General features: G+C 41.1%; 1 protein-coding gene across 1 annotated transcript; it reads right to left on the bottom strand.

The window, feature by feature from the left end:
* Positions 1 to 5,897: 5,897 nt before the first annotated feature.
* Positions 5,898 to 19,558, bottom strand: gnpat2 (glyceronephosphate O-acyltransferase 2). The gene is made up of 16 exons (XM_061929458.2): positions 19,206 to 19,558; positions 18,523 to 18,732; positions 18,279 to 18,455; positions 18,077 to 18,206; positions 13,118 to 13,245; positions 12,953 to 13,028; positions 12,743 to 12,894; positions 12,571 to 12,674; positions 11,027 to 11,253; positions 10,105 to 10,365; positions 9,964 to 10,043; positions 7,742 to 7,885; positions 7,572 to 7,671; positions 7,405 to 7,498; positions 7,240 to 7,301; positions 5,898 to 7,191 (listed from the first exon to the last, which is right to left on the bottom strand). The coding sequence occupies exons 1-16, from the start codon at positions 19,215 to 19,217 to the stop codon at positions 7,112 to 7,114; spliced, it is 2,037 nt and encodes a 678-aa protein (XP_061785442.2). The 5' UTR covers positions 19,218 to 19,558; the 3' UTR covers positions 5,898 to 7,111.
* Positions 19,559 to 21,899: the final 2,341 nt, after the last annotated feature.

Raw genomic sequence — 21,899 nt, 5'->3', positions numbered from 1 at the left:
CCTGTTTATTCAGTGTATTTATTGTAACATGTTCATAGCCTTGGTTTCGGTGTTTTTTTATTTCATAATATTGCTAATAATAGCACTTTTGAAGATACCCAAAGTAAGATAATGTAAAAATTAATATATTCATGTTATATATATATAAGATTATGTAAGGCTGTTAAAACTCATTTCTGTTACCCAAACTGAGGATGAATCTTTTCCCAAGTTGTTTAGCTGCTGTTTTTTTGTAGTTTTATACACTTTGGTGCCAATGGCGTCATCATAATGCAACAACGCTCCAATGGTTATCTGATCACGTGACGTCCAGGGCCGTGCCTTGCGTGCTCGGGTGACGGTTGCCGCCCACATGAGACTTTAATGCAGGCTGACATTAGTCACCGCATTAAATTAGACTCCAATCTGACCCAAGCACCTCCTAATCTCTTCTCTCTCTCCTCTCCTTCCAGGTAACGCCGTACTGGAGCTGCGCCTGCTCTTCCACGCCCTCACCAAAGCGGCTTGCCACCTCTACCTGGCCCTGCTGCCGTTGCGCCGCGCCGCCGTACACTTCAGCGACTGCGCGCGCCACCTGCTGGCCAGCGCCCAGCACGGCCCCGCCCCCCACGTCTACCAACACTCCCAACACCACGGGGCGCCGCCGGGCCGCGCGTGCACGCTGCACCTCCTGGAGGGCGCCTGCGTGCTGTGCGAGACCATGCCCAACCTGATGGGCGCCGCGCTGAGCGTGGGCGCCGCCCTTTGCCACGCGCTGCAGGGGGGCTCGTACGTGCTGGCGGCCACGCTGCGCGCCATCCAGCTCAACCTGTTCTCCCAGATGAACGGCGAGAAGGAGCGCTGGGACAAGGAGCGCCACCGCGCCAAGGAGAGCGAGAAGAAGCTCAACTCCAAAGTCCTGGAGTACATTTCCGTCTTTTGCCAGGACCCCGTCAGCGCTCTGCGCATCAAGGTGGACGTGCCGCCCGTGTACAGATAGGCCTTGCCACGCAGTGGGGGAAGGGCGGTCGCCCACCGGACACCTCATTGGGGACACCTGCACCATCTGAGGAGGGAAGAAGTGCTGCCTACGTAAAGATGACTGATTATTGTCAATGTCCTGAGGGCTGCTTCTAACACTTTGGTTGCCTTATTTACCCCCTCCTAAAAGGTACAATCTTTGTACAAAACCCAAAACCAGTGAAGTTGGCACGCTGTGTAAATCGTAAATAAAAACAATACAATGATTTGCAAATCCTTTTCAACTTATATTCAATTGAATAGACTGCAAAGACAAGATATTTAATGTTCAAACTGAGAAACGTAATTTATTTTTGCAAATAATCATTAACTTAGAATTTAATGGCAGCAACACATTGCAAAAAAGTTGGCACAGGGGCATTTTTACCACTGTGTTACATGGCCTTTCCTTTTAACAACACTCAGTAAACGTTTGGGAACTGAGAGACCAATTTTTGAAGCTTTTCAGGTGGAATATTTTCCCATTCTTGCTTGATGTACAGCTTAAGTTGTTCAACAGTCCAGGGGTCTCTGTTGTGGTATTTTAGGTTTCATATTGCACCACAGGTCTGGACTACAGGCAGGCCAGTCTAGTACCCACACTCTTTTACTATGAAGCCACGCTGTTGTAACATGTGGCTTGGCATTCTTTCGCTGAAATAAGCAGGGGCGTCCATGATAACGTTGCTTGGATGGCATCATATGTTGCTCCAAAACTTGTATGTACCTTTCAGCATTAATGGTGCCTTCACAGATGTGTAAGTTACCCATGCCTTGAGCACTAATACACCCCCATACCATCACAGATGCTGGCTTTTCAACTTTGCGCCTATAACAATCCGGATGGTTCTTTTCCTCTTTGTTCCTGAGGACACGTCGTCCACAGTTTCCAAAAACAAATTGAAATGTGGACTCGTCAGACCACAGAACACTTTTCTACTTTGCATCAGTCCATCTTAGATGAGCTCAGGCCCAGCGTTTTTGGGTGTTGTTGATAAATGACTCGCTTTGCATAGTAGAGTTTTAACTTGCACTTAACAGATGTAGCGACGAACAGTAGTTACTGACAGTGGTTTTCTGAAGTGTTCCTGAGCCCATGTGGTGATATCCTTTACACACTGAAGTCGCTTTTTGATGCAGTACCGCCTGAGGGTTCCAAGGTCCATAATATCGCTTACGTACAGTGATTCCTTAACTTTCTCCGTCTTTTTTGCCACATGTTGCAGGCATCAAATTCCAAATGAGCTAATGTTTGCAAAAAATAACAAAAGTTTTCCAGTTCGAACGTTAAATATCTTGTCTTTGCAGTCTATTCAATTGAATATACTGCAAATTGAATTTGAAAGGGATTTGCAAATCATCGTATTCTGTTTTTATTTACGTGCCAACTTCACTGGTTTTGGGTTTTGTACTTCTCTACTCCATGGGGCTCATTTTTGGACTCAAGGTAACGGGTTGTACTTTCTTCCCCTAAGGTTAAAGGTTACAAAAGCACAAGCGACCCAGCAGTGATGAGACATCGCGTTGCCTAAAGCCTAAAGTACCGCATCAGCATAAATACTGGACTCTAAGGTAACATACTTTTTCTAGAGCCAAAAATTACATTTGTGGCACCCCCTATGGGTTGTCAAAAAAACGTGGGAATACACGCTAGCAAACATCCTCAAAATTGTTATCGACATCAAACAAACACTCAATGACTTCTGCACAATTAGTGACTAAGATGCTTAGCTCCAATTTGACACAGTGTTGCTTGTGAATCCCCTAAAACGTGCGTACCAAATAACACGGTGAACCGGCTAAACACCTCAAAGTTACAGTAGTGTGTTCTTGAAGAGGTCAGAATGTTCAAGTATGGGTCTTTCATAACAGTGTGGCGTATTTGTCCGAAAAGTAATAGCACAAACAACCCAGCATGGGTGCATGTTTTGACTCATTTTCACCCTTTTTGTGTGCTGCGGTACAAGAGTAGAAGAGTTAGCTGACACAAACACCTCTTTTTTTAACGTGATTTATGGTCTTAAGACGTAAAGGTTAAGTTGGACTGAAAATAATGGACTTTTTCTGCGAGAAAAGGGCAATTCAACAATTAACGCAAACTAAAACCCTAATAAACATTCTTAACACGGAATGTCGTTAAATTGGAGCGTGGACTTCCACCAAGGCAACGATTATGTATAGTGGGAAATATTCTGCTGTCAAATAATTTACAAAAATGACTAAAAGTGAGCATTATTATTATTACTTTTATTATGATGATGATCTTGGTAAAGGCAGCCATTGTTGTTTTGGACTGGGCGCAGGTGTACTTAATGTTGTGTCCGTCCAGGCGCTCAAAGAGGCCTTTTAACTACAGTGTGCTTGTTTGATTGGCGGTGAGGCGACAGCAAGTTGAACTTTGACCTCTGCTCCTCACTCACTGTTGTTGAAAGCGAAGAAGATCAAATGGAAATCTATGGTGCATTTTGTTACGCTTGTTTTACATTTATTGGTATGTTAAGAACTTTAAAATATAATAAATGTCTCAAGCATGCTTTATAATTTTGGATGTTTTCTTTGCATTACATTACATTATTGAGCTACACAAACTATTGAACAAAAGGTATCATTTTCTGTGAGGCCTTGTCAGGCTTCTGATTGGCTAAAAATAGACTGATACAGGTTGTCGTGCTTTATGTCGTTTAAGGTAGACTACTATATATAGTAGATATAAAATACCCCTGTACATGAACTAGTAGTTTTAGTAGTAGTAATAATCTGAGAAGATTCAAGGAACATTATTGTCATACCAGCCCACATGAGATGGCACGAAACTTAGTAGGTTTTTGTGGTGATTTGGCATTATCCATCCATCCATTTTCTACCGCTTGTCCCTTACGGGGTAGAGGGGGGTGCTGGAGCCTATCCCAGCTGCACACAGGCGGAAGGCGCGATACACCCTGTACAGGTCGCCACCCCATCACAGGGCCAACACAGATAGACAGACAACATTCACACTCACATTCACACACTAGGGACCATTTAGTGTTGCCAATCAACCTATCCCCAGGTGCATGTCTTTGGAGGTGGGAGGAAGCCGGAGTACCCGGAGGGAACCCACACATTCACGGGGAGAACATGCAAACTCCACACAGAAAGATCCCGAGCCCAGGAGAGTTTGTTTGGTCTTCGCTGCATTGTCGAGGGGAATCTTGAAGCAAGGTCGCTTGCAGCCAGGGAAAACAATAGAGATTAGAATAGTTGTGTTTCAGCCAGCGAAAACTAATTTAAGCTTTTCACTCTAATTGTCCTTTTCTGGTCCTCAAATTCATCCTGCAGGGCAGACGGCGTCCGATGTTGTCTAATTTGCAATTTATCCAATATCACAATAGTCTGAGTGCCCAGAGGCCAGCCCGCATGCTTCCATCCTTTGTGGGAGCTTCGGGGCACCTTGAACGGCTGCCAGCATCCTCCAATTTGTCGATACACCAGGGCAACGCTTATTCCAATCAGAAAATGTCCTGTTATCTTAATTCCGAATAGGTAGATATCTTCAATGTCCTCGACTGAAGGGTCGCCAGGCACTCCTCTTCTCCCAAGAGTCCATCGTGTGGCCATCTACAACCGTTCTGACAGGACAGATAGATTCCTCTGAACCCGAGATCTCGTCAATTTTGTTGAGAGGCCAGTTGATCAATTACATCGTTTAGATTTTGGAGAGCAGTGCAAAAAGAGGCAACAATAAGTTAAACAAGACAGGAAGAGACAAAGAGGCAAGCAGAGCAGACACGGAGAGGGGATGCAGTGCGACCGCCCTTGCCAAGAGAGAGAAAAAAAAAGCCTAGAGAGAAAATATTTTTTTTATATTACTATGAAAACAACAACACATCTATGAACATTTAATATCTTTGTATTTAGGCTATTCAAATTTCCCACTAATAATAACACATTTTACAAGACCACATTGAACACATCATGATAACGTTACTGACCTCATGCTCATAATTAGTAATTATGAGCATCTGACAAAGATAATTATTTAGTAATTATTAATTACTGAATAGAACTTACATGTGTCATAATACAATTAATAAGCTGCCTCTGATGGGCGCATACTGGAGCACAGTCCGATAGTCTGCCAGCAGACCACTCCCTGAGGCTCTCAAAGCCCATATGGTTCTAAAATGTCCGAGATGTACTTTGGCAGAAGACCATGAAAATACTTGTACACAAGCAGAGCTCTTCTAAAGTCTATTATTCGAGCAACAGGAAACCACTGCAGTGACTTAAGCACTGGGCTAAAGTGGTCATACTTCCTGGTTCTAGTCAGGACTCTAGCAGCAGCATTATTCATGTACTGCAGTTGCTTTACAGCTCGATTAGAGAGCCCAGTGAGAAGGCCATTACAGTAGTCAAACCTGCTGGAGACAAAGGCATGGACTCGTCTTTCTAAGCCTGATTTAGACATTATTTCTCTGATTTTGACAATGTTTTTCAGGTGGTAAAAAGCTGCAGATGTTATTGACTTAGTGTGGCTGTTATAATTCAAGTCTGAGCCCATTATTACTCCTAGATTTCTAACCTGACTACTAGGTTTCAGGGAGAGGTTTATAATGTGAGTAATAACAGTTTCTCTTACTTTTTGTGGGACATTTTGGTTTTGTCTTAGTTTAGCTGAAGTCAATGGTTATTCATCCACACACTGATCTGTTCGATGCAGTGACAAAGTGAATCAACAGGCCGCCGTTCACCTGCCGTCAGTGACACGTAGATCTGAGTGTCATCTGCATAGTTGTGTTAGGACACTGAAGCTGCTTATTAACTGGCCAAGTGGCAGCATGTATAAGTTGAACAATAGGGGTCTCAGAATTGAGGCTTGAGGAACCCCACAGGTCATAGCCATTTGGTCAGAGACACAGTTTCCAATTTCAAGTACTTTATTTCCTGTGATCGAGATCTGATTTGAACCAGTTAAGAACAAAACTAGATATCCCCACCCAGTTTTCTAACCTCTGCAATAAGATAGTATGGTCAACCGTGTGTCAAAGGCAGCACTCAGGTCCAGCAGAACCAACACTGAGATTTTTCCTGCATCTCTGTTCAGGCGGATATCATTTGTCACCTTGATCAGCGCTCTTTCAGTGCTGTGGTGGGGCTTAAAGTCTGATTGAAAAGTGCCAAACACATTGTTGGACAAGAGAAAGTCACTAATCTTTTGATTAAAAAATACTTTTCTGTTCTGAGTTCAACTAATCATCAGCATTAGCATACAGAGGTGTTTTCTAACCTAATCAGTTCCACAAACTGTCTGTATGCTGTCATTTCAGTCTTCCCCTAACAACCGCAGACCCAGACTGTTGGATATCTTCTGACATCAATCATTTTAATATGACAAAAGTCTCAAAATTGTGTGACTTTAAAAAAAAAATTTTTTTTTAAATATATGCTAATTTTAAGCAGCTTTATTTAGCTTTTTTTTCCTAATTCTTTTTTTATTTTTTATTTTAGATAATTTACACTTTTGAATCTGGATTAATCACGATTAATCACAGTTGCTACAAAAGCTTTGCTTAACTTGGTGCATTTTCACGGGTATACTTTGTTGTCATCCACTGCTTGTTGTCAATGTACTATTAGCGTTCTCACTAGCAGAAGCCTCAACAACTTGCTTTGCTTTTTAAATATAATATTTTAAACTGCGATAAGAGAATTCATCGTTGCAATATGTGCAAATGACCTTGGTTTTATTGAAAGTCCCGTTGGGGTGGGCCACCAGTCGTAGTCTCCTCACTCATCCTTTCACACAGCAACCCATGCCGCCTTTCAGGTAACCATATGCGGTTACGATGAAGGCGCACGTATGTGATCGCTCTTTGTTTGTACATGATTAATGCAATACTTTTTTTAATTAATCACATACGTTATCATGTTCAATTTGCAGCCATAGTAGGAAACACACTTTAAAAAATAATTTGATGATGAATGTGCCATCATTAACACTTGGATATCTTCTGACCATATCTTTGAAGCTCTACCAGTGATGGAGGAACGAAGCCAAAAGGCGTAAGGGTTCACTCTGAGGTGAGAGCGAGGATGTGGTCTGCTACTGAGCTTGGACGTCTTCCAACAAGGACTAAAGTCTTGCGTCAGGTTCAGTCTGGAGAATCTGGGGGCGGATTTTCCCAGCTCGAGTCATGAGAGGACAAAAGCAGTCTGTCAGTGTGATCGAGCAAAGCACCGCTAATTAATATTATTTCTTACAAAGTGTATCTGCGATTCTTCTCACTGCTTCTTTGTCCACGCTGTACTTCTTCTGCTCACACCTGCCAGGAGCCAAACAAGAAAGCAACCTTTGGCTCGGAGCAGCAGCAGAGAAAATGAGCTTAAAAGCAAACAGATTTCCCCTCTCCTGATCTCATTACTCACGCCTTCAACTTTGTCACGGCCGCCAGTCCCCTGAGGGACGACAGGATGTTCTTTTGCATGTCCGACGAGAGGGTCTCATAGGTGTGGAGATCACCTGCGTTGAGGGAGACTGACTGTCACCCTTCTCCCCTGGAGGAGGTCAGATGTGCATGCGCTCTTTATTGTACCTGATAGGATGAGCTTTGAGGCCAGACACCTCACTGCAGGGAGGAAGTCTTTCTCTGTGATCTCGTTAGCATCCTGCTCACACAAGAAGCTCAACATGACCTGCAAAATATGCATCATTCATTGCATACAATTTGGCATATGATGATTGCCAAAGGTAAAAACTTAAGACCTGATATGAGTCAATGAAAGGCTGCAGGAGCCCACGCAGGAAGGACAACACCTCCACACTGTCCTCTAACGCCGTCACCTCCAGTTGGTCGACGGCATGCAAGGCGCCACATTGCTGTAGGAGTAAGCACGCCTCCTCAAAGTCCTAAAAAAAGACCGGATAGATTTGGTTACCTTTTTTGTCACTTTACTACTAAAGCTATAATACTGTTTTTCAATACTTTAACTTTTTATGTCCATTTTTCTTAAAACACTACAAAAAACAATACGTAAAAACTTTTTTTTCCAGCTGGAAGATCATAATTGCTCTAATTATTTTTACCATTCACATGTTTGCATCGCTTGTTGCTAAGCAGCATGTATGGAGCACATTCATTTGTGCCTCCAAAGAAATACAGTACATACAGTACATAGTTATGACTATATACTAAGGTTGTCCTATAAATGTTAATTCACCATTATTGGTGAGTTTAAGAATAATCTATTATACTAACTTAAAAGCAAAGTGCATTAAATTAAAAATAGAATAGAATTGTGAGTGAAATATAAAATAACTTTTAAAGCGCTTGAATATAATAATTTTGTGTACATAAAAACATTTTTTTGAAAGTTTTCTAGAGGTTTGAAAATGTTTATACAATTGAGTTTATACCTATTTTACTGCTGCTATGGCTACGACTGTTGTATAATGCATACTGTGTTGCCGCTATGGGAACCTACATTTCTCTGAGGGTACAGATCCAACGGATCAATACACTTACATTAAACTTAATCCAATCTTAGAAAATGTTGTATAAAAAGTGCTGAACTGTAAACAGCAGCCAAATATATGTATATACAATTTTCTTTTTAATTTATTGATCATTTATTATACTAACGTCAATCTCCTGAAGTATAAAACCCAAAACCAGTGAAGTGGGCACGTTGTGTAAATCGTAAATAAAAACAATACAATGATTTACAAATCATTTTCAACTTATATTCAATTGAATAGACTGCAAAGACAAGATATTTAATTATTAAATTATATTTAATTTTATTTAACACTGTGGCTTGGCATTGTCTTGCTTAAATAAGCAGGGGCGTACATGATAACGTTGCTTGGATGGCAACATATGTTGCTCCAAAACCTGTATGTACCTTTCAGCATCAAGGTGCCTTCACAGATGCCTTCGGCACTAATACACCCCCAATACCATCACAGATGCTGGCTTTTGAACTTTGCGCCTATAACAATCCGGATGGTTCTTTTCCTCTTTCTTCCGTAGGACACAACGTCCACAGTTACCAAAAACAATTTGAAATGTGGACTCGTCAGACCACAGAATACTTTTCCACTTTGCATCAGTCCATCATAGATGAGCTCGGGCCCAGCAAAGCCGGCGGCGTTTCTGGGTGTTGTTGATAAATGGCTTTCGCTTTGCATAGTAGAGTTTTCACTTGCACTTACAGATGTAGCGACGAACTGTAGTTACTGACAGTGGTTTTCTGAAGTGTTCCTGAGCCTATGTGGTGATATCCTTTACACACAGATGTCGCTTTTTGATGCAGTACCACCTGAGGGATCGAAGGTCCATAATATCATCGCTTACGTGCAGTGATTTCTCCAGATTCTCTGAACCTTTTGATGATATTACGGACCGTAGATAGTGAAATCCCTAAATTCCTTACAATAGCTCGTTGAGAAATGTTCTTAAACTGTTCGACTATTTGCTCACGCATTTGTTCACAAAGTGGTGACCCTGGCCCCATCCTGTTCACCTGTGGGATGTTCCAAACAAGTGTTTGATGAGCATAACTCAACTTTCTCAGTCTTTTTTGCCACTTTTTCCAGTTCTAACGTTAAGTATCTTGTCTTTGCAGTCTATTCAATTGAATATAGGTTAAAAATTATTTGCAAATCATTGTATTTTGTTTTTATTTACGATTTACACAACATGCCAACTTCACTGGTTTTGGGTTTTGTAGATTAATTAAAATAAAACAAACAGAAGAAATAAGAAAAATAAATATTTAAAAACATATCTGCAGAATATCTACTATTTATAAAAAAAATAGCAGAGTATCTGTTTAGGACTAGTATAGACAGCATAGAAAATGATTAATGAAAATATATACAGCAAATGAAAGAGAAACATCTTCAATCTGTTGGTTATAGTTCTCAAAATGTTCTACTTTGCTGTTTTCTGGAATGTCGTAAAAATGACACACAACCATGTTTACCTCCAAGGCTTTGCCAGGAATGAAGATGAATTCGCTTCGGAAGACATCCTGAAGGAAGCAGAAGGAAGCAAAGATCTCATCTGCAACGACAAACGTGCATCATCAGCATCATAGTTACGTTGCCATGGTTACTAGCGTCACCTCTGCAACTGCGCCCTGCAAGCTTCAACGCCGCGGCCAACAGGGCGGGCCGTACAAACAGATGCAGCGTCTGATTGCGGTAGGACGCCATCATCAACATGGGCGCCGCCATCTTGTTGACCTCGTCCTCAGCGCTGATTGGCTGCTGGCTGGCTGCTGCCGCCTCCTCCAGGACCAAAAAGACGCGCTGCTCCTGGAGGCGGACAGAGGGGTGGTGTAGAGCCACGGCGGATGACATCACTTCCCAGTCAGAGACGTGTCCTAAAACATAGATGAGACGTGTGTTCAATGGGGTCCTCTTAGCAGTGGTCCCCAACCTTTTCAGCACCACGGACCGGTTTAATGTAGGCAGCTTTCCACTTCTGCCAAATACAGACAGCACAAATAAGTGCATGAAAAATACAACTCACTATAACGCTGAATTAGTGGAAGCCCTGGGCTTGTTTCTTTGCAATGAGATCCCCAGCACGTTGATGCAGATAGAAATCAGCCTTTGGCTACAATCTGTCACATTTATATTTTGTATGTTCATTAATGTGCATTGTATCATGTCACAAAGTTATAACAAATGGCAATTTCCTATGAGGAGTTTTATTGTACAAGCTTGTTGGTGTGTCTAGTGGGACAGATGAAAATTAAGTCGGAGAAAATGCAGTTGTTTATAAATTATTTAATGTTTTTCTGCGGCCCGGTAGCAAATGTGTCACGGACCGGCACCGGTCCCAGGACCGGTGGTTGGGGACCACTGCTCTTAGCATAAGTGTCTTAACGTGCATTAATCCAGTGGATATCCCCTAAGTGAGTGTGAATGCTTGTGCCAAATCACATTTATTTAATCTGTCTGATCTCGCTCAAAGCTGGACAAAGTGTCCTCACCCAACTCTCCCTATATAGTTATATTTATATAACATTTTGGTCTCACCAGGCCAGTCTAGCCGAGCCCCAAATTCCAATGCCAGCCTCTTGAGCCAAAGCGTCCTCTCAGCGAGCCCATGCCAGGCGAGGCCGCTGTCTGTCAGGACCGAGGCGGGTTCTTGGAGCAGCAGGCAGGCCATGAGAGACCAAGGGCTGGTGAAGGAGCCCCGCTCTTGGATGCGAACCATCACATGAGCCAGCCAGTTGACCCACACCTGGTACTCAGGAACCTCTCTATGGAATAATGAACGGTGAGTATAGAAAAGGTGGTCAAGTGTAATACATTTGTTTACCTATTTTGAACACTTTATTTGGAAAGGAACCATATGAGGTAATTTCCGTGTGTTAAAAAGGGACTACCTGGTAAAACTAACCGCCAAATTAATTCCATTCGATACAAATAAGAATGAAAACACTCAATTTTATAATGATATTTAGATATTTATTTAAAGAAATACCCCAGTACAAATAAATCTAAAAAAAAAATAACACAAAATGATAAAAAGAAATCCATTAATGGAAAAAAACCTCAATATTTCGAACCCCCTCCCAAAATAAAAAAAAATGGTTAAAATGTAATGTAGATGTTTTTCCTGTAGAGTAATCCATGTTTTATATTTATCAATGTTGGTAAAAAAAAGATCTTAAATGGTTAAATCAAAGGTTTAGTTAAATTGGCAGTAAAAGTATTTTTTAAATTATTAACTTTAAAATAGATAACATATTTTGAAATGTAAATGACTAGATTTTTCAAAAAGAAAATAAAAATCAACATTTCAATCTTAAATAGTATTTTTGCCAGTACAGTACTGAAGTAATTGCTTAAGATTGAAATTTAGATTGTTTTTCCCTGTTAAATTAAGAACCTAGCCAGTGTACATGTATTTATTTATTTTTAATGGCTTTAAAATAAATCATAGCTTATTCTTACATTTTGTACACTGACTATGGAGCTAACAAAGCACATTTAAAAGCATTAAGCACATCTGTTTTGGCGTGCATGGTGGATATTTACATGAGCATTATGCAAGGTTGGCGTGCATGCAGTAGTTTCAAAGTGGCCAAAGAGCAACAAAGTAGAAGTCTTACCGGTCTTTTGCTGTTTCTTCTCTGTCTTGTTCTTGTTCCTCTTTCCCTTCTGGCTTCCTGAAGTGTATGTTTGTTTAATTTTTGCACTGTATTTCAACGCGCAGTCAGCAAAGGTTTAGATTACGTACACACTTTTTCAAGAGTGTGTTGCTGCTCGGAGGGCCCCTTTAAGGGGGGTTCTGACAGTGTCTTTGACATTATTCTGATATTGTGATTGTATTTTTCAGTGATAGAATCACAAAGTTGTTGTTGCAATTGTCTAGTTTGCCTACCCGGTTGCGACGGGCCTGTGTGTGACAGTGTTAAATGAACTGAAATCAATAATAAGGCTGATAAATTGGCCAGGTTTGTCTTCCTCTACTGGCGGCTAGAGAAATTACAAATAGACCGTAGTCATCCTGCATAATACAAATTGTAATATACTAATATTAATAAGAATTCAAGATGGATTGTGTTGCCTACATTGTCCTGCCGTGACACAGCTGTGTGGCCGACATGGGACGACCAAATTTGACGTGCATGCAGCCGTAGTCCTCCGTCAGGACCCAGCTGACCCTCAGTAGACTCTGTCGATAGGGAACAAAGACTTTGTGACCAGCACTTATGAGAGGAAAATCTTACGAGTATTAATCACCAGGGTGCTCTCTTTCGGTTTGGGGATCCCCAGCAGTTCCCGCGCCAGCAGAGATTCTTCTAGAAGCCGGTCGTAGCTGATGCTGATGGGCACAAAGGTGATGTCTTGCACCTCTCCCTTCAGGAAGGGATCCAGCACCATGTGCATCATACCTACACGTAAAAGCCCACGTGAGATTTGTTATTTAGTCGTCAGTGCTAAGGGACTCACCTAGCTTCGGTGTCAAGGATTTCAGAGAGCGACTCCTGTAGCCTTCGATGTAAAACTCCACCGGAGCGAATCCTGTCTGTGGAAAACACATTAAAACCACTTCATTAGGTACATCCAGTCATATGATTTGATGATAATGCTCGGTTTTTATTGACACTGTCTTACTCTGATGAGGCTTTTGACATACTCCGACAGCACTGCACAGTACAGCCTGTTGGACGCAATGTCCCTTCGGATGTAGAACGCTCCTGAGCGACGCAGCATTTCGCCTACGAAGTTCATCCCGGCCAGAGCTGCACGCCACGGAAGGTAAACCAAACAGGTGAGCTGCTTTAGATTAAAGATACTTACAAATGTACAATTTTTGTTATCCACATGATAAATTAGCGATTTTGTGGGGCTCTAGCACCCCCCCGCAACTCTGAAATGGACAAGCGGTAGAAAATAGATGGATGGATGGAAGGAAGTGGAGCTGTGCCCTACCAGATAAGCAAATTGTGCTAGTATGAAAAAAGGGGTGTTTATTTTCTATTTACTAGGTGTAAGCCACTCGGTACCCTACCTGATTCAACAGATAGTGCTACTGCAACAAAAAAAGTTATGTTCCCCCAATGTGTTTAATAGGTGCAAGTGACGCAGTGCCCCACAAGGGTCAACATTTATTGTTTAGATATGAGTTCTCTAATTAATAGAGACAGAAGGGGCAGTGCCATACCAGATACAGCAGCTGGTGATAGAAGTAAAACGAGCATTTTCTAGAGAGCTCTATTAGATCCAGCAGGTGGGGCTATGATGTAACACGTGGTACTGTAGGTAATATAATCAGTGAAGAACAACTAAGGGACATTTGAACAACATTAACATTCCTAAAAAGTGTTGTTAGCTCTTGTTCCTTCTCATGTTGTTGCTTTTCCGCCGACCCTCCCTGTTCTTTGTCTGAAGTGTACCCCAAGTTGCTAACATATAGAGAGCTTGGACGACACGTTCCAATTTTTCTGCCAAGCACTGGGTGGCAGTGGCGGGCCGCACGTTTCCCACCCATGCCTTCAGTGATGTCCGACTTCAACAGAGGTGGGTAGAGTAGCCAGAAATTGTACTCAAGTAAGAGTACTGTTACTTTAGAGATTTATTACTCAAGTAAAAGTAAGGAGTAGTCACCCAAATATTTACTTGAGTAAAAGTAAAAAGTATGTTGTGAAAAAACTACTCAAGTACTGAGTAACTGATGAGTAACATACACACACATATCATATACATATATATATATATATATATATATATATATATATATATATATATATATATATACACACATATATATATATACACACACACATATATATATATATATATATATATATATATATATATACACACACACACACATATATACATATATATATATATATATATATATATATATATATATATATATATATATTGATATATACAGTATATAATTTATATTTATTTATTTTGCCGTTTTTGTTTACATGTTAAAGGTGTTTTAATGAATATACATGCATGTTTAACACATATAGATTCCTTTCTTTCATGAATACAAGAATATAAGTTGGTGTATTACCTGATTCTGATGACTTGCATTGATTGGAATCAGACAGCAGTGATGATAACGGCCACGTTTTCAAATGGAGGAGAAAAAAAGTTCCTCCTTTCTGTCTAATACCACATGAAAGTGTTTGGTTTTTGGCATCTAATTTGTCCAGCTTCCATATTCGTTTTTATACACTTTACAAGAAATACATTGGCGGCAAACTCCGTAGTTTGCTAGCTTGTTTGCGCTGGCTTTCGGAGACTCTTATTTTGAAAGCGCATGCGCGATGGAGCGGCACCTTTATTGTGAAGACAGGAACTGTGTAGTCAGTCTTTAGGCTTTTGACGAGATGTACGGTTGAAAAAAAAAAGGGTCTTTTTTCCTTCACAATTTTGATTGATTGATTGGAACTTTTATTAGTAGATTGCACAGTACAGTATATATTCCGTACAATTGACCACTAAATGGTAACACCCCAATAAGTTTTTCAACTTGTTTAAGTCGGGTCAGGTGACCGCCTGGCTCTGTTTGATTGGTTCAACGTCACCAGTGACAGCATCTGATTGGTGGAACGGAGTGAACGTCACCAGTGACTGTATTTGTTGAAACGCAGGCACTATGACAGACCAAAACAAACAAAGCGTGCATTAACAGATCGATAAAAATTAGTAGCAAGTAGCGAGCTGAATGTAGATAAAAGTAGCGGAGTAAAAGTAGCGTTTCTTCTCTATAAATATACTCAAGTAAAAGTAAAAGTATGTTGCATTAAAACTACTCTTAGAAGTACAATTTATCCCAAAAGTTACTCAAGTAGATGTAACGGAGTAAATGTAGCGCGTTACTACCCACCTCTGGACTTCAATGATTACCTCTCAAAATACCATAATTGATGTCACCACATGACCATTGCTGGAGAAATACTATACAGGAACACATTTACGCCGTGTCTTATGTGGTACTGTCAAAATTGAAATTGCAAAAAACATTAAATGTGAAAAAATGTAATATTTGAACTTACAATTAGTAGGACCTATTCGACGCCATATAAGCCAGTGGTACCCCTCGTCGTCAGCTTATTCGAGTGGAAATGGCGAGCATTTCATCGCTAGAACAGCTGAACAAGCTTCCGGGGTTAGCCGACATCATCACACAAGATGTAGTTTCTCTTTAAATATCCTTCTTGAAAATGGCCTTGCAAATATATATCTGCCACCTAATCAACGTTTTGTTCTCCTTCTCTGCTATCCCGGTCTGGCAACGGCGCAACACTTCCTGCTAAATTGAAACTTGTGAATGAATACTCACTGGAATGACAGTGAGTATCCAATCACGGTCTCGTTAAAGGGGAACATTATCACAATTTCAGAAGGGTTAAAACCATTAAAAATCAGTTCCCAGTGGCTTATTTTATTTTTCGAAGTTTTTTTCAAAATTTTACCCATCATGCAATATCCCTAAAAAAAGCTTAAAAGTGCCTGATTTTAACCATCGTTATATACACCCGTCCATTTTCCTGTGACGTCACATAGTGAAGCCAACACAAACAAACATGGCGGAAAGAACAGCAAGCTATAGCGACATTAGCTCGGATTCAGACGCGGATTTCAGCGGCTTAAGCGATTCAACAGATTACGCATGTATTGAAACGGATGGTTGTAGTGTGGAGGCAGGTAGCGAAAACGAAATTGAAGAAGAAACTGAAGCTATTGAGCCATATCGGTTTGAACCGTATGCAAGCGAAACCGACGAAAACGACACGACAGCCAGCGACACGGGAGAAAGCGAGGACGAATTCGGCGATCGCCTTCTAACCAACGATTGGTATGTGTTTGTTTGGCTTTAAAGGAAACTAACAACTATGAACTAGGTTTACAGCATATGAAATACATTTGGCAACAACATGCACTTTGAGAGTGCAGACAGCCCAATTTTCATCAATTAAAATATTCTGTAAACATACATCCGCTCTCTTTTCCTGAAAGCTGATCTGTCCAGTTTTGGAGTTGATGTCAGCAGGGCAAAGAAGCTAGGGTCGATAGCTCGCTCGTCTGCAGGAACAAACTGCCGCCATTGCTTGCCGTGCTAGCGAGGTCCTTTGTCCCTGAATTGCTCACACACTCCGGCAGATTCAATGGGGGTCTGGCGGCAGATTTCTTTGACTTTATCGTTGGAAATGCATCTGCTTTGAGTGTCGCAGGATATCCACACATTCTTGCCATCTCTGTCGTAGCATAGCTTTCGTCGGTAAAGTGTGCGGAACAAACGTCCAATTTCTTGCCACTTTCGCATCTTTGGGCCACTGGTACAACTTGAATCCGTCCGTCCCTGTTCGTGTTGTTACACCCTCCGACAACACACCGACGAGGCATGATGTCTCCAAGGTACGGAAAACAGTCGAAAAAAACGGAAAATAACAGAGCTGTTTTGACCCGATGTTTGAGAAAATGGCGGATTGCTTCCTGATGTGACGTCACAACGTGACGTCATCGCTCTGAGAGCGAATATTAGAACGGCGTTTAATTCGCCAAAATTCACCCATTTAGAGTTCGGAAATCGGTTAAAAAAATATATGGTCTTTTTTCTGCAACATCAAGGTATATATTGACGCTTACATAGGTCTGGTGATAATGTTCCCCTTTAACATCAGGCTACCTAGATAGGCTACTGTCAACAACTTGTGATCTGATTGGCTATCGCAACTGTCTCTCAACTCTGTGTGTTCTCAAAATTCATCCGCTAACGGTCTCGATGAGTATCCAATCACAGGACGCGTAAATGTCACATTCAACGTGAGCCCATCTAGAAGGCCTTACTGACAACAACTCGTGATCTGATTTGCTATCGCAACTGTCTATCACTGTATGTCCCGTTCATTTACAGTGCACGGACGCCCGCATTGTTGATTCTGAAGGCCTCTGGCATATTTCGTACAGCATGGCAACACAAGCTAGCTGAATTCTGATTGGATACAAACTAAAAGCGAGCATAATATGACATGAGGAGAATATGAATAATTTTAGATATTTAGGGAAAGTACATTTAAAAATTATTTTATCTTCAATTATGATCATGATTTCTGGTTATGTTAGGCCAGCAGAGAAGGCCTTGCTGGCCCTGACGGCACACCACTGCTGGGTGGCCAATCAAACGTTTGACATAACTCCGAAAAAAATCAGAGGATCAACGTAGCTAAAAAATATAATTATTAAATAATAATAAAATGCTTGAATACAAGTTAAAGTTAAAAGTTAAAGTACCACTGATAGTCACACACACACACTAGGTGTGATGAAATTATTATCTGCATTTGACCCATCCCCTTGTTCCACCCCCTGGGAGGTGAGGGGAGCAGTGAGCAGCAGCAATGGCCGCGCTCGGGAATCATTTTGGTGATTCAACCCCAAATTCCAACCCTTGATGCTGAGTGCCAAGCAGGAAGGTAATGGGTCCCATTTTTATAGTCTTTGGTATGACTCGAATACAAAAATATTTGAGTTTTGTAGCACGAAAAAAAAGCACATCAGAGAGTGGTCACTTTTAATAAGGAATGTGAAAAAAGAGTTACTTGCCCAGTCCGGAAGCAATGACAGGCAGCGGGATGTCGTAGGTGAACATGATGTAGGAGATAACCAGGAAGTCTGTGTAGCTCCTGTGATTGGGCAGCAGGACGACAGGAGTGTCGGCAACCACCTGCTGCAGCTGCAAAGAACAAAATTTGAGCAACTTTGGGGGAGGAAAAAAATGAAACCTTGATAGTAGTGCAAGTTTAACCATGTGGAGGGCTTCCATGTTGACATAGATACTGGAGTAGAGGCGTTTGAGCACTTTGCTGAGCATGAAGCCCATTAGGCGGATGAAACCCAGGTGCAAGTTTTGTGACATCTCCTTTAAAATACCCGCGGCTTCTTCTGTCACTGCCTCCAGTGACAATCCTGTCTCCATGGCAACCTGAGAAAAGAAGACAGGAACATGAGTGAGTCCATACTGGAAGGCTTTTTTATTTTGTTACGGGCACCTCTTGCACCACGCGGCGTACATCCTGGGAGTCCAGCACAGTCCTGTTGAGGTCTGCGGCAGAGCACGGTGGCGCCCCTTTGTACAGGTGGGGGTTGAAGGTTCTGAAGGCGTGGCCCAGGTCACTACTGTGTCTTCTTTCTTGTAATATGTCCACCATCTTGTCCTCCTCATCCTCTTTCATGAAGCCTGCTTGGATGGACTCCCAATTCTGACACATGGGACAACTTAAACAAGGACGTACTGCAAGTAATGTAGCCTATCAGTAGTAGAATATACTATAGTATTTGATATAATATATAAATAATATACACTACATTACATCTTATATATACTATGTTCCACTACTACTATAGGCTCTTGGAGTACCCTTGTTTAGCCAGCGAGTAGTATATTATTAAACGGTTTACGTTACCTTATATTATACTACTGTCACAATCTCCAGTTTCTCTTTTCAACATGTTCGTTGAAACATAATAAGATATTACAAAAGGAAAACACAAATACTGGACGGAACATGTTTACACACATGACGTTGCAGCAACGGAAGCCATTGATCGACTTTAACCGGCAATGGCCCACAATAAGTTGGCCAAACAAGACCGAACAATGTGCTTATAGAGTTACATTTTTAGCAACCATAATCATAACAATGGGAATTTGGTCAAGGAATAGTCTCCTTACCGTGTTGGCCATCTTTAGGTAAACCACCGAACCGGACTCGGCACCAAAAACCTACTCCAAGTACTTCTGCCGTGAAACACCATAAAACAGTTTTTTAAAAAAAAGGGCTAAGAGAAGGTACAAAATTGTTAAAAATGTTCATGAAAACCGAATGTCTTTCAAGAGTGGTCCAAAATCCTATTTCACTTTCATTTTTGTTTAATGCCCCCCTTTGAGATATGGTTTCACTTTCATTGTCGCTTATAAAAGTTGTCAGCAAGTATATTTTTTAACATCAATACAATCATCAAGTTTAGTCCTCTATCCTCAATACATACATTTCAAAACCAACACAAATGAATGTAGCCTACACAATTAGACCATAAATGTAGACAATCTTATAAATATAAATATAATCAATATTGTATTGGGATACCTACACGTTAAAGCAGCAAATGGCATCAGGGTGAAAAAGGTTAGCTATGTACTGTAGTCATAGGGGCAAGTAACTGCAGTGCCCTAGATGGTGTCGCTCGGTGGGGAACTTTAGAAGAAGTAAAAAAGAACTAAACAACAATTGAACTACGTTAATATGCCTTTGTAATCTTTGAGTGCTGTGTGTTTCTGGAGAATTGTTCTCAGTTTGTGATTTGTCCTTTTCTTGCCAACACTTCTTGTCCTTTTTGATGCTGTTGTGCTGTTTTGGTTCTCTGTCCCGACACCACAGATCTACAAAACCCAAAACCAGTGAAGTTGGCATGTTGTGTAAATCGTAAATAAATAACTAAACAAAATACAATGATTTGCAAATCATTTTCAACCTATATTATATTGAATAGACAGGCAAGATACTTAACGTTCGAACTGAGAAACGTTATTTTTTGCATATATTAGCTCATTTGGAATTTGATGCCTGCAACATGTTTAAAAAAGCTGGCACAAGTGGCAAAAAAGACTGAGAAAGTTGAGGAATGCTCATCAGACACTTATTTGGAACATCCCACAGGTGAACAGGCTAATTGGGAACAGGTGGGTGCCATTATTGGGTATAAAAGCAGCTTCCATGAAATACTCAGTCATTCACAAACAAGGATGGGGCGAGGATCACCACTTTGTGAACAAATGCATGAGCAAATAGTTGAACAGTTTAAGAACAACATTTCTCAATGAGCTATTGCAAGGAATTTAGGGATTTCAACATCTACAGTCTGTAATATCATCAAAAGGTTCAGAGAATCTGGAGAAATCACTTTCAGGCTGTACTGCATAAAAAAGCGACATCGATTTGTAAAGGATATCACCACATGGGCTAAGGAACACTTCAGAAAACCACTGTCAGTAACTACAGTTCGTCGTTACATCTGTAAGTGCAAGTTAAAACTCTACTATGCAAAGCGAAAGCCATTTATCAACAACACCCAGAAACACCGCCGGCTTCGCTGGGCCACAGCTCATCTAAGATGGACTGATGCAAAGTGGAAAAGTGTTCTGTGGTCTGACGAGTCCACATTCCAAATTGTTTTTGAAAACTGGATGCCGTGTCCTCCGGACCTAAGAGGAAAAACCATCTGGACTGTTATAGGCGCAAAGTTCAAAAGCCAGCATCTGTAATGGCATGGGAGTGTATTAGTGTCCAAGGCATGGGTAATTTACACACCTGTGAAGGCACCATTAAAGCTGAAAGGTACATACGGGTTTTGGAGCAACATATGTTGCCATCCAAGCAATGTCTTTTTCATGGACGCCCCTGCTTATTTCAGCAAGACAATGCCAAGCCACATTCTGCACGTGTTACAACAGTGTGGCTTCGTAGTAAAAGAGTGCGGGTACTAGACTGGCCTGCCTGTAGTCCAGACCTGTCTCTCATTGAAAATGTGTGGCGCAATATGAAACCTAAAATACCACAACAGAGACCCCGGACTGTTGAACAACTTAAGCTGTACATCAAGCAAGAATGGGAAAGAATTCCATCTGAAAAGCTTCAAAACTTGTTCTCATCAGTTCCCAAACGTTTACTGAGTGTTGTTAAAAAGAGAGGCCATGTAACACAGTGGTAAAAAATGCCCCTGTGCCAACTTTTTTGCAATGTGTTGCTGCCATTAAAAAATTTCAGTTAATGATTATTTGCAAAAAAAAAATAAGTTTCTCAGTTCGAACATTAAATATCTTGTCTTTGCAGTCTATTTATTGAATATAAGATGAAAAGGATTTGCAAATCATTGTATTCTGTTTTTATTTACGATTTACACAACGTGCCAACTTCACTGGTTTTGGGTTTTGTATGTTAAAATGCCTTGTAATCTTTGAGTAATGTGTCTTTCTGGAGAATTGTTCTCAGTTTGTGATTTGTCCTTTTCTTGCCAACACTTGTTGTCCTTTTGATGCTGTTGTGCTGTCTTGGTCCTCTCTCCCAACACCATAGATCTATTTCCATCCATCCATCCATTTTCTACCGCTTGTCCCTTTCGGGGTCGGGGGGTGCAGGAACCTATCTCAGCTGCACACGGGCGGTAGGCGGCGTACACTCTGGACAAGTCGCCACCTCATCGCAGGGCCAACACAGATAGACAGACAACATTCACACTCACATTCACACACTAGGGCCATTTTTTTAGTGTTGCATTTCAATTTGCAAAATGTTATTCTTTGGGACACAAATTATAGTGCCTCACAAATTACTACCTACTCAGCAAAAACTCAATCCAACGTATGATA

Source organism: Nerophis lumbriciformis, linkage group LG34 (genome assembly GCF_033978685.3).
Source record: "Nerophis lumbriciformis linkage group LG34, RoL_Nlum_v2.1, whole genome shotgun sequence".
Classification (NCBI taxonomy): Eukaryota; Metazoa; Chordata; class Actinopteri; order Syngnathiformes; family Syngnathidae; genus Nerophis; species Nerophis lumbriciformis.
Note: the sequence above shows the minus strand (reverse complement) of the source record. Positions and strands in the feature narration are given on the sequence as shown.

Excerpts from the sequence above, each read along its gene's own strand:
- gnpat2 (XM_061929458.2), bottom strand. Across the intron at positions 18,456-18,522 it reads TACGCCGCGTGGTGCAAGAG|GTTGCCATGGAGACAGGATT; the intron begins GTGCCCGTAACA and ends TTCTTTTCTCAG. Across the intron at positions 7,499-7,571 it reads CTCAAAGCTCATCCTATCAG|GTGATCTCCACACCTATGAG; the intron begins GTACAATAAAGA and ends CCCTCAACGCAG.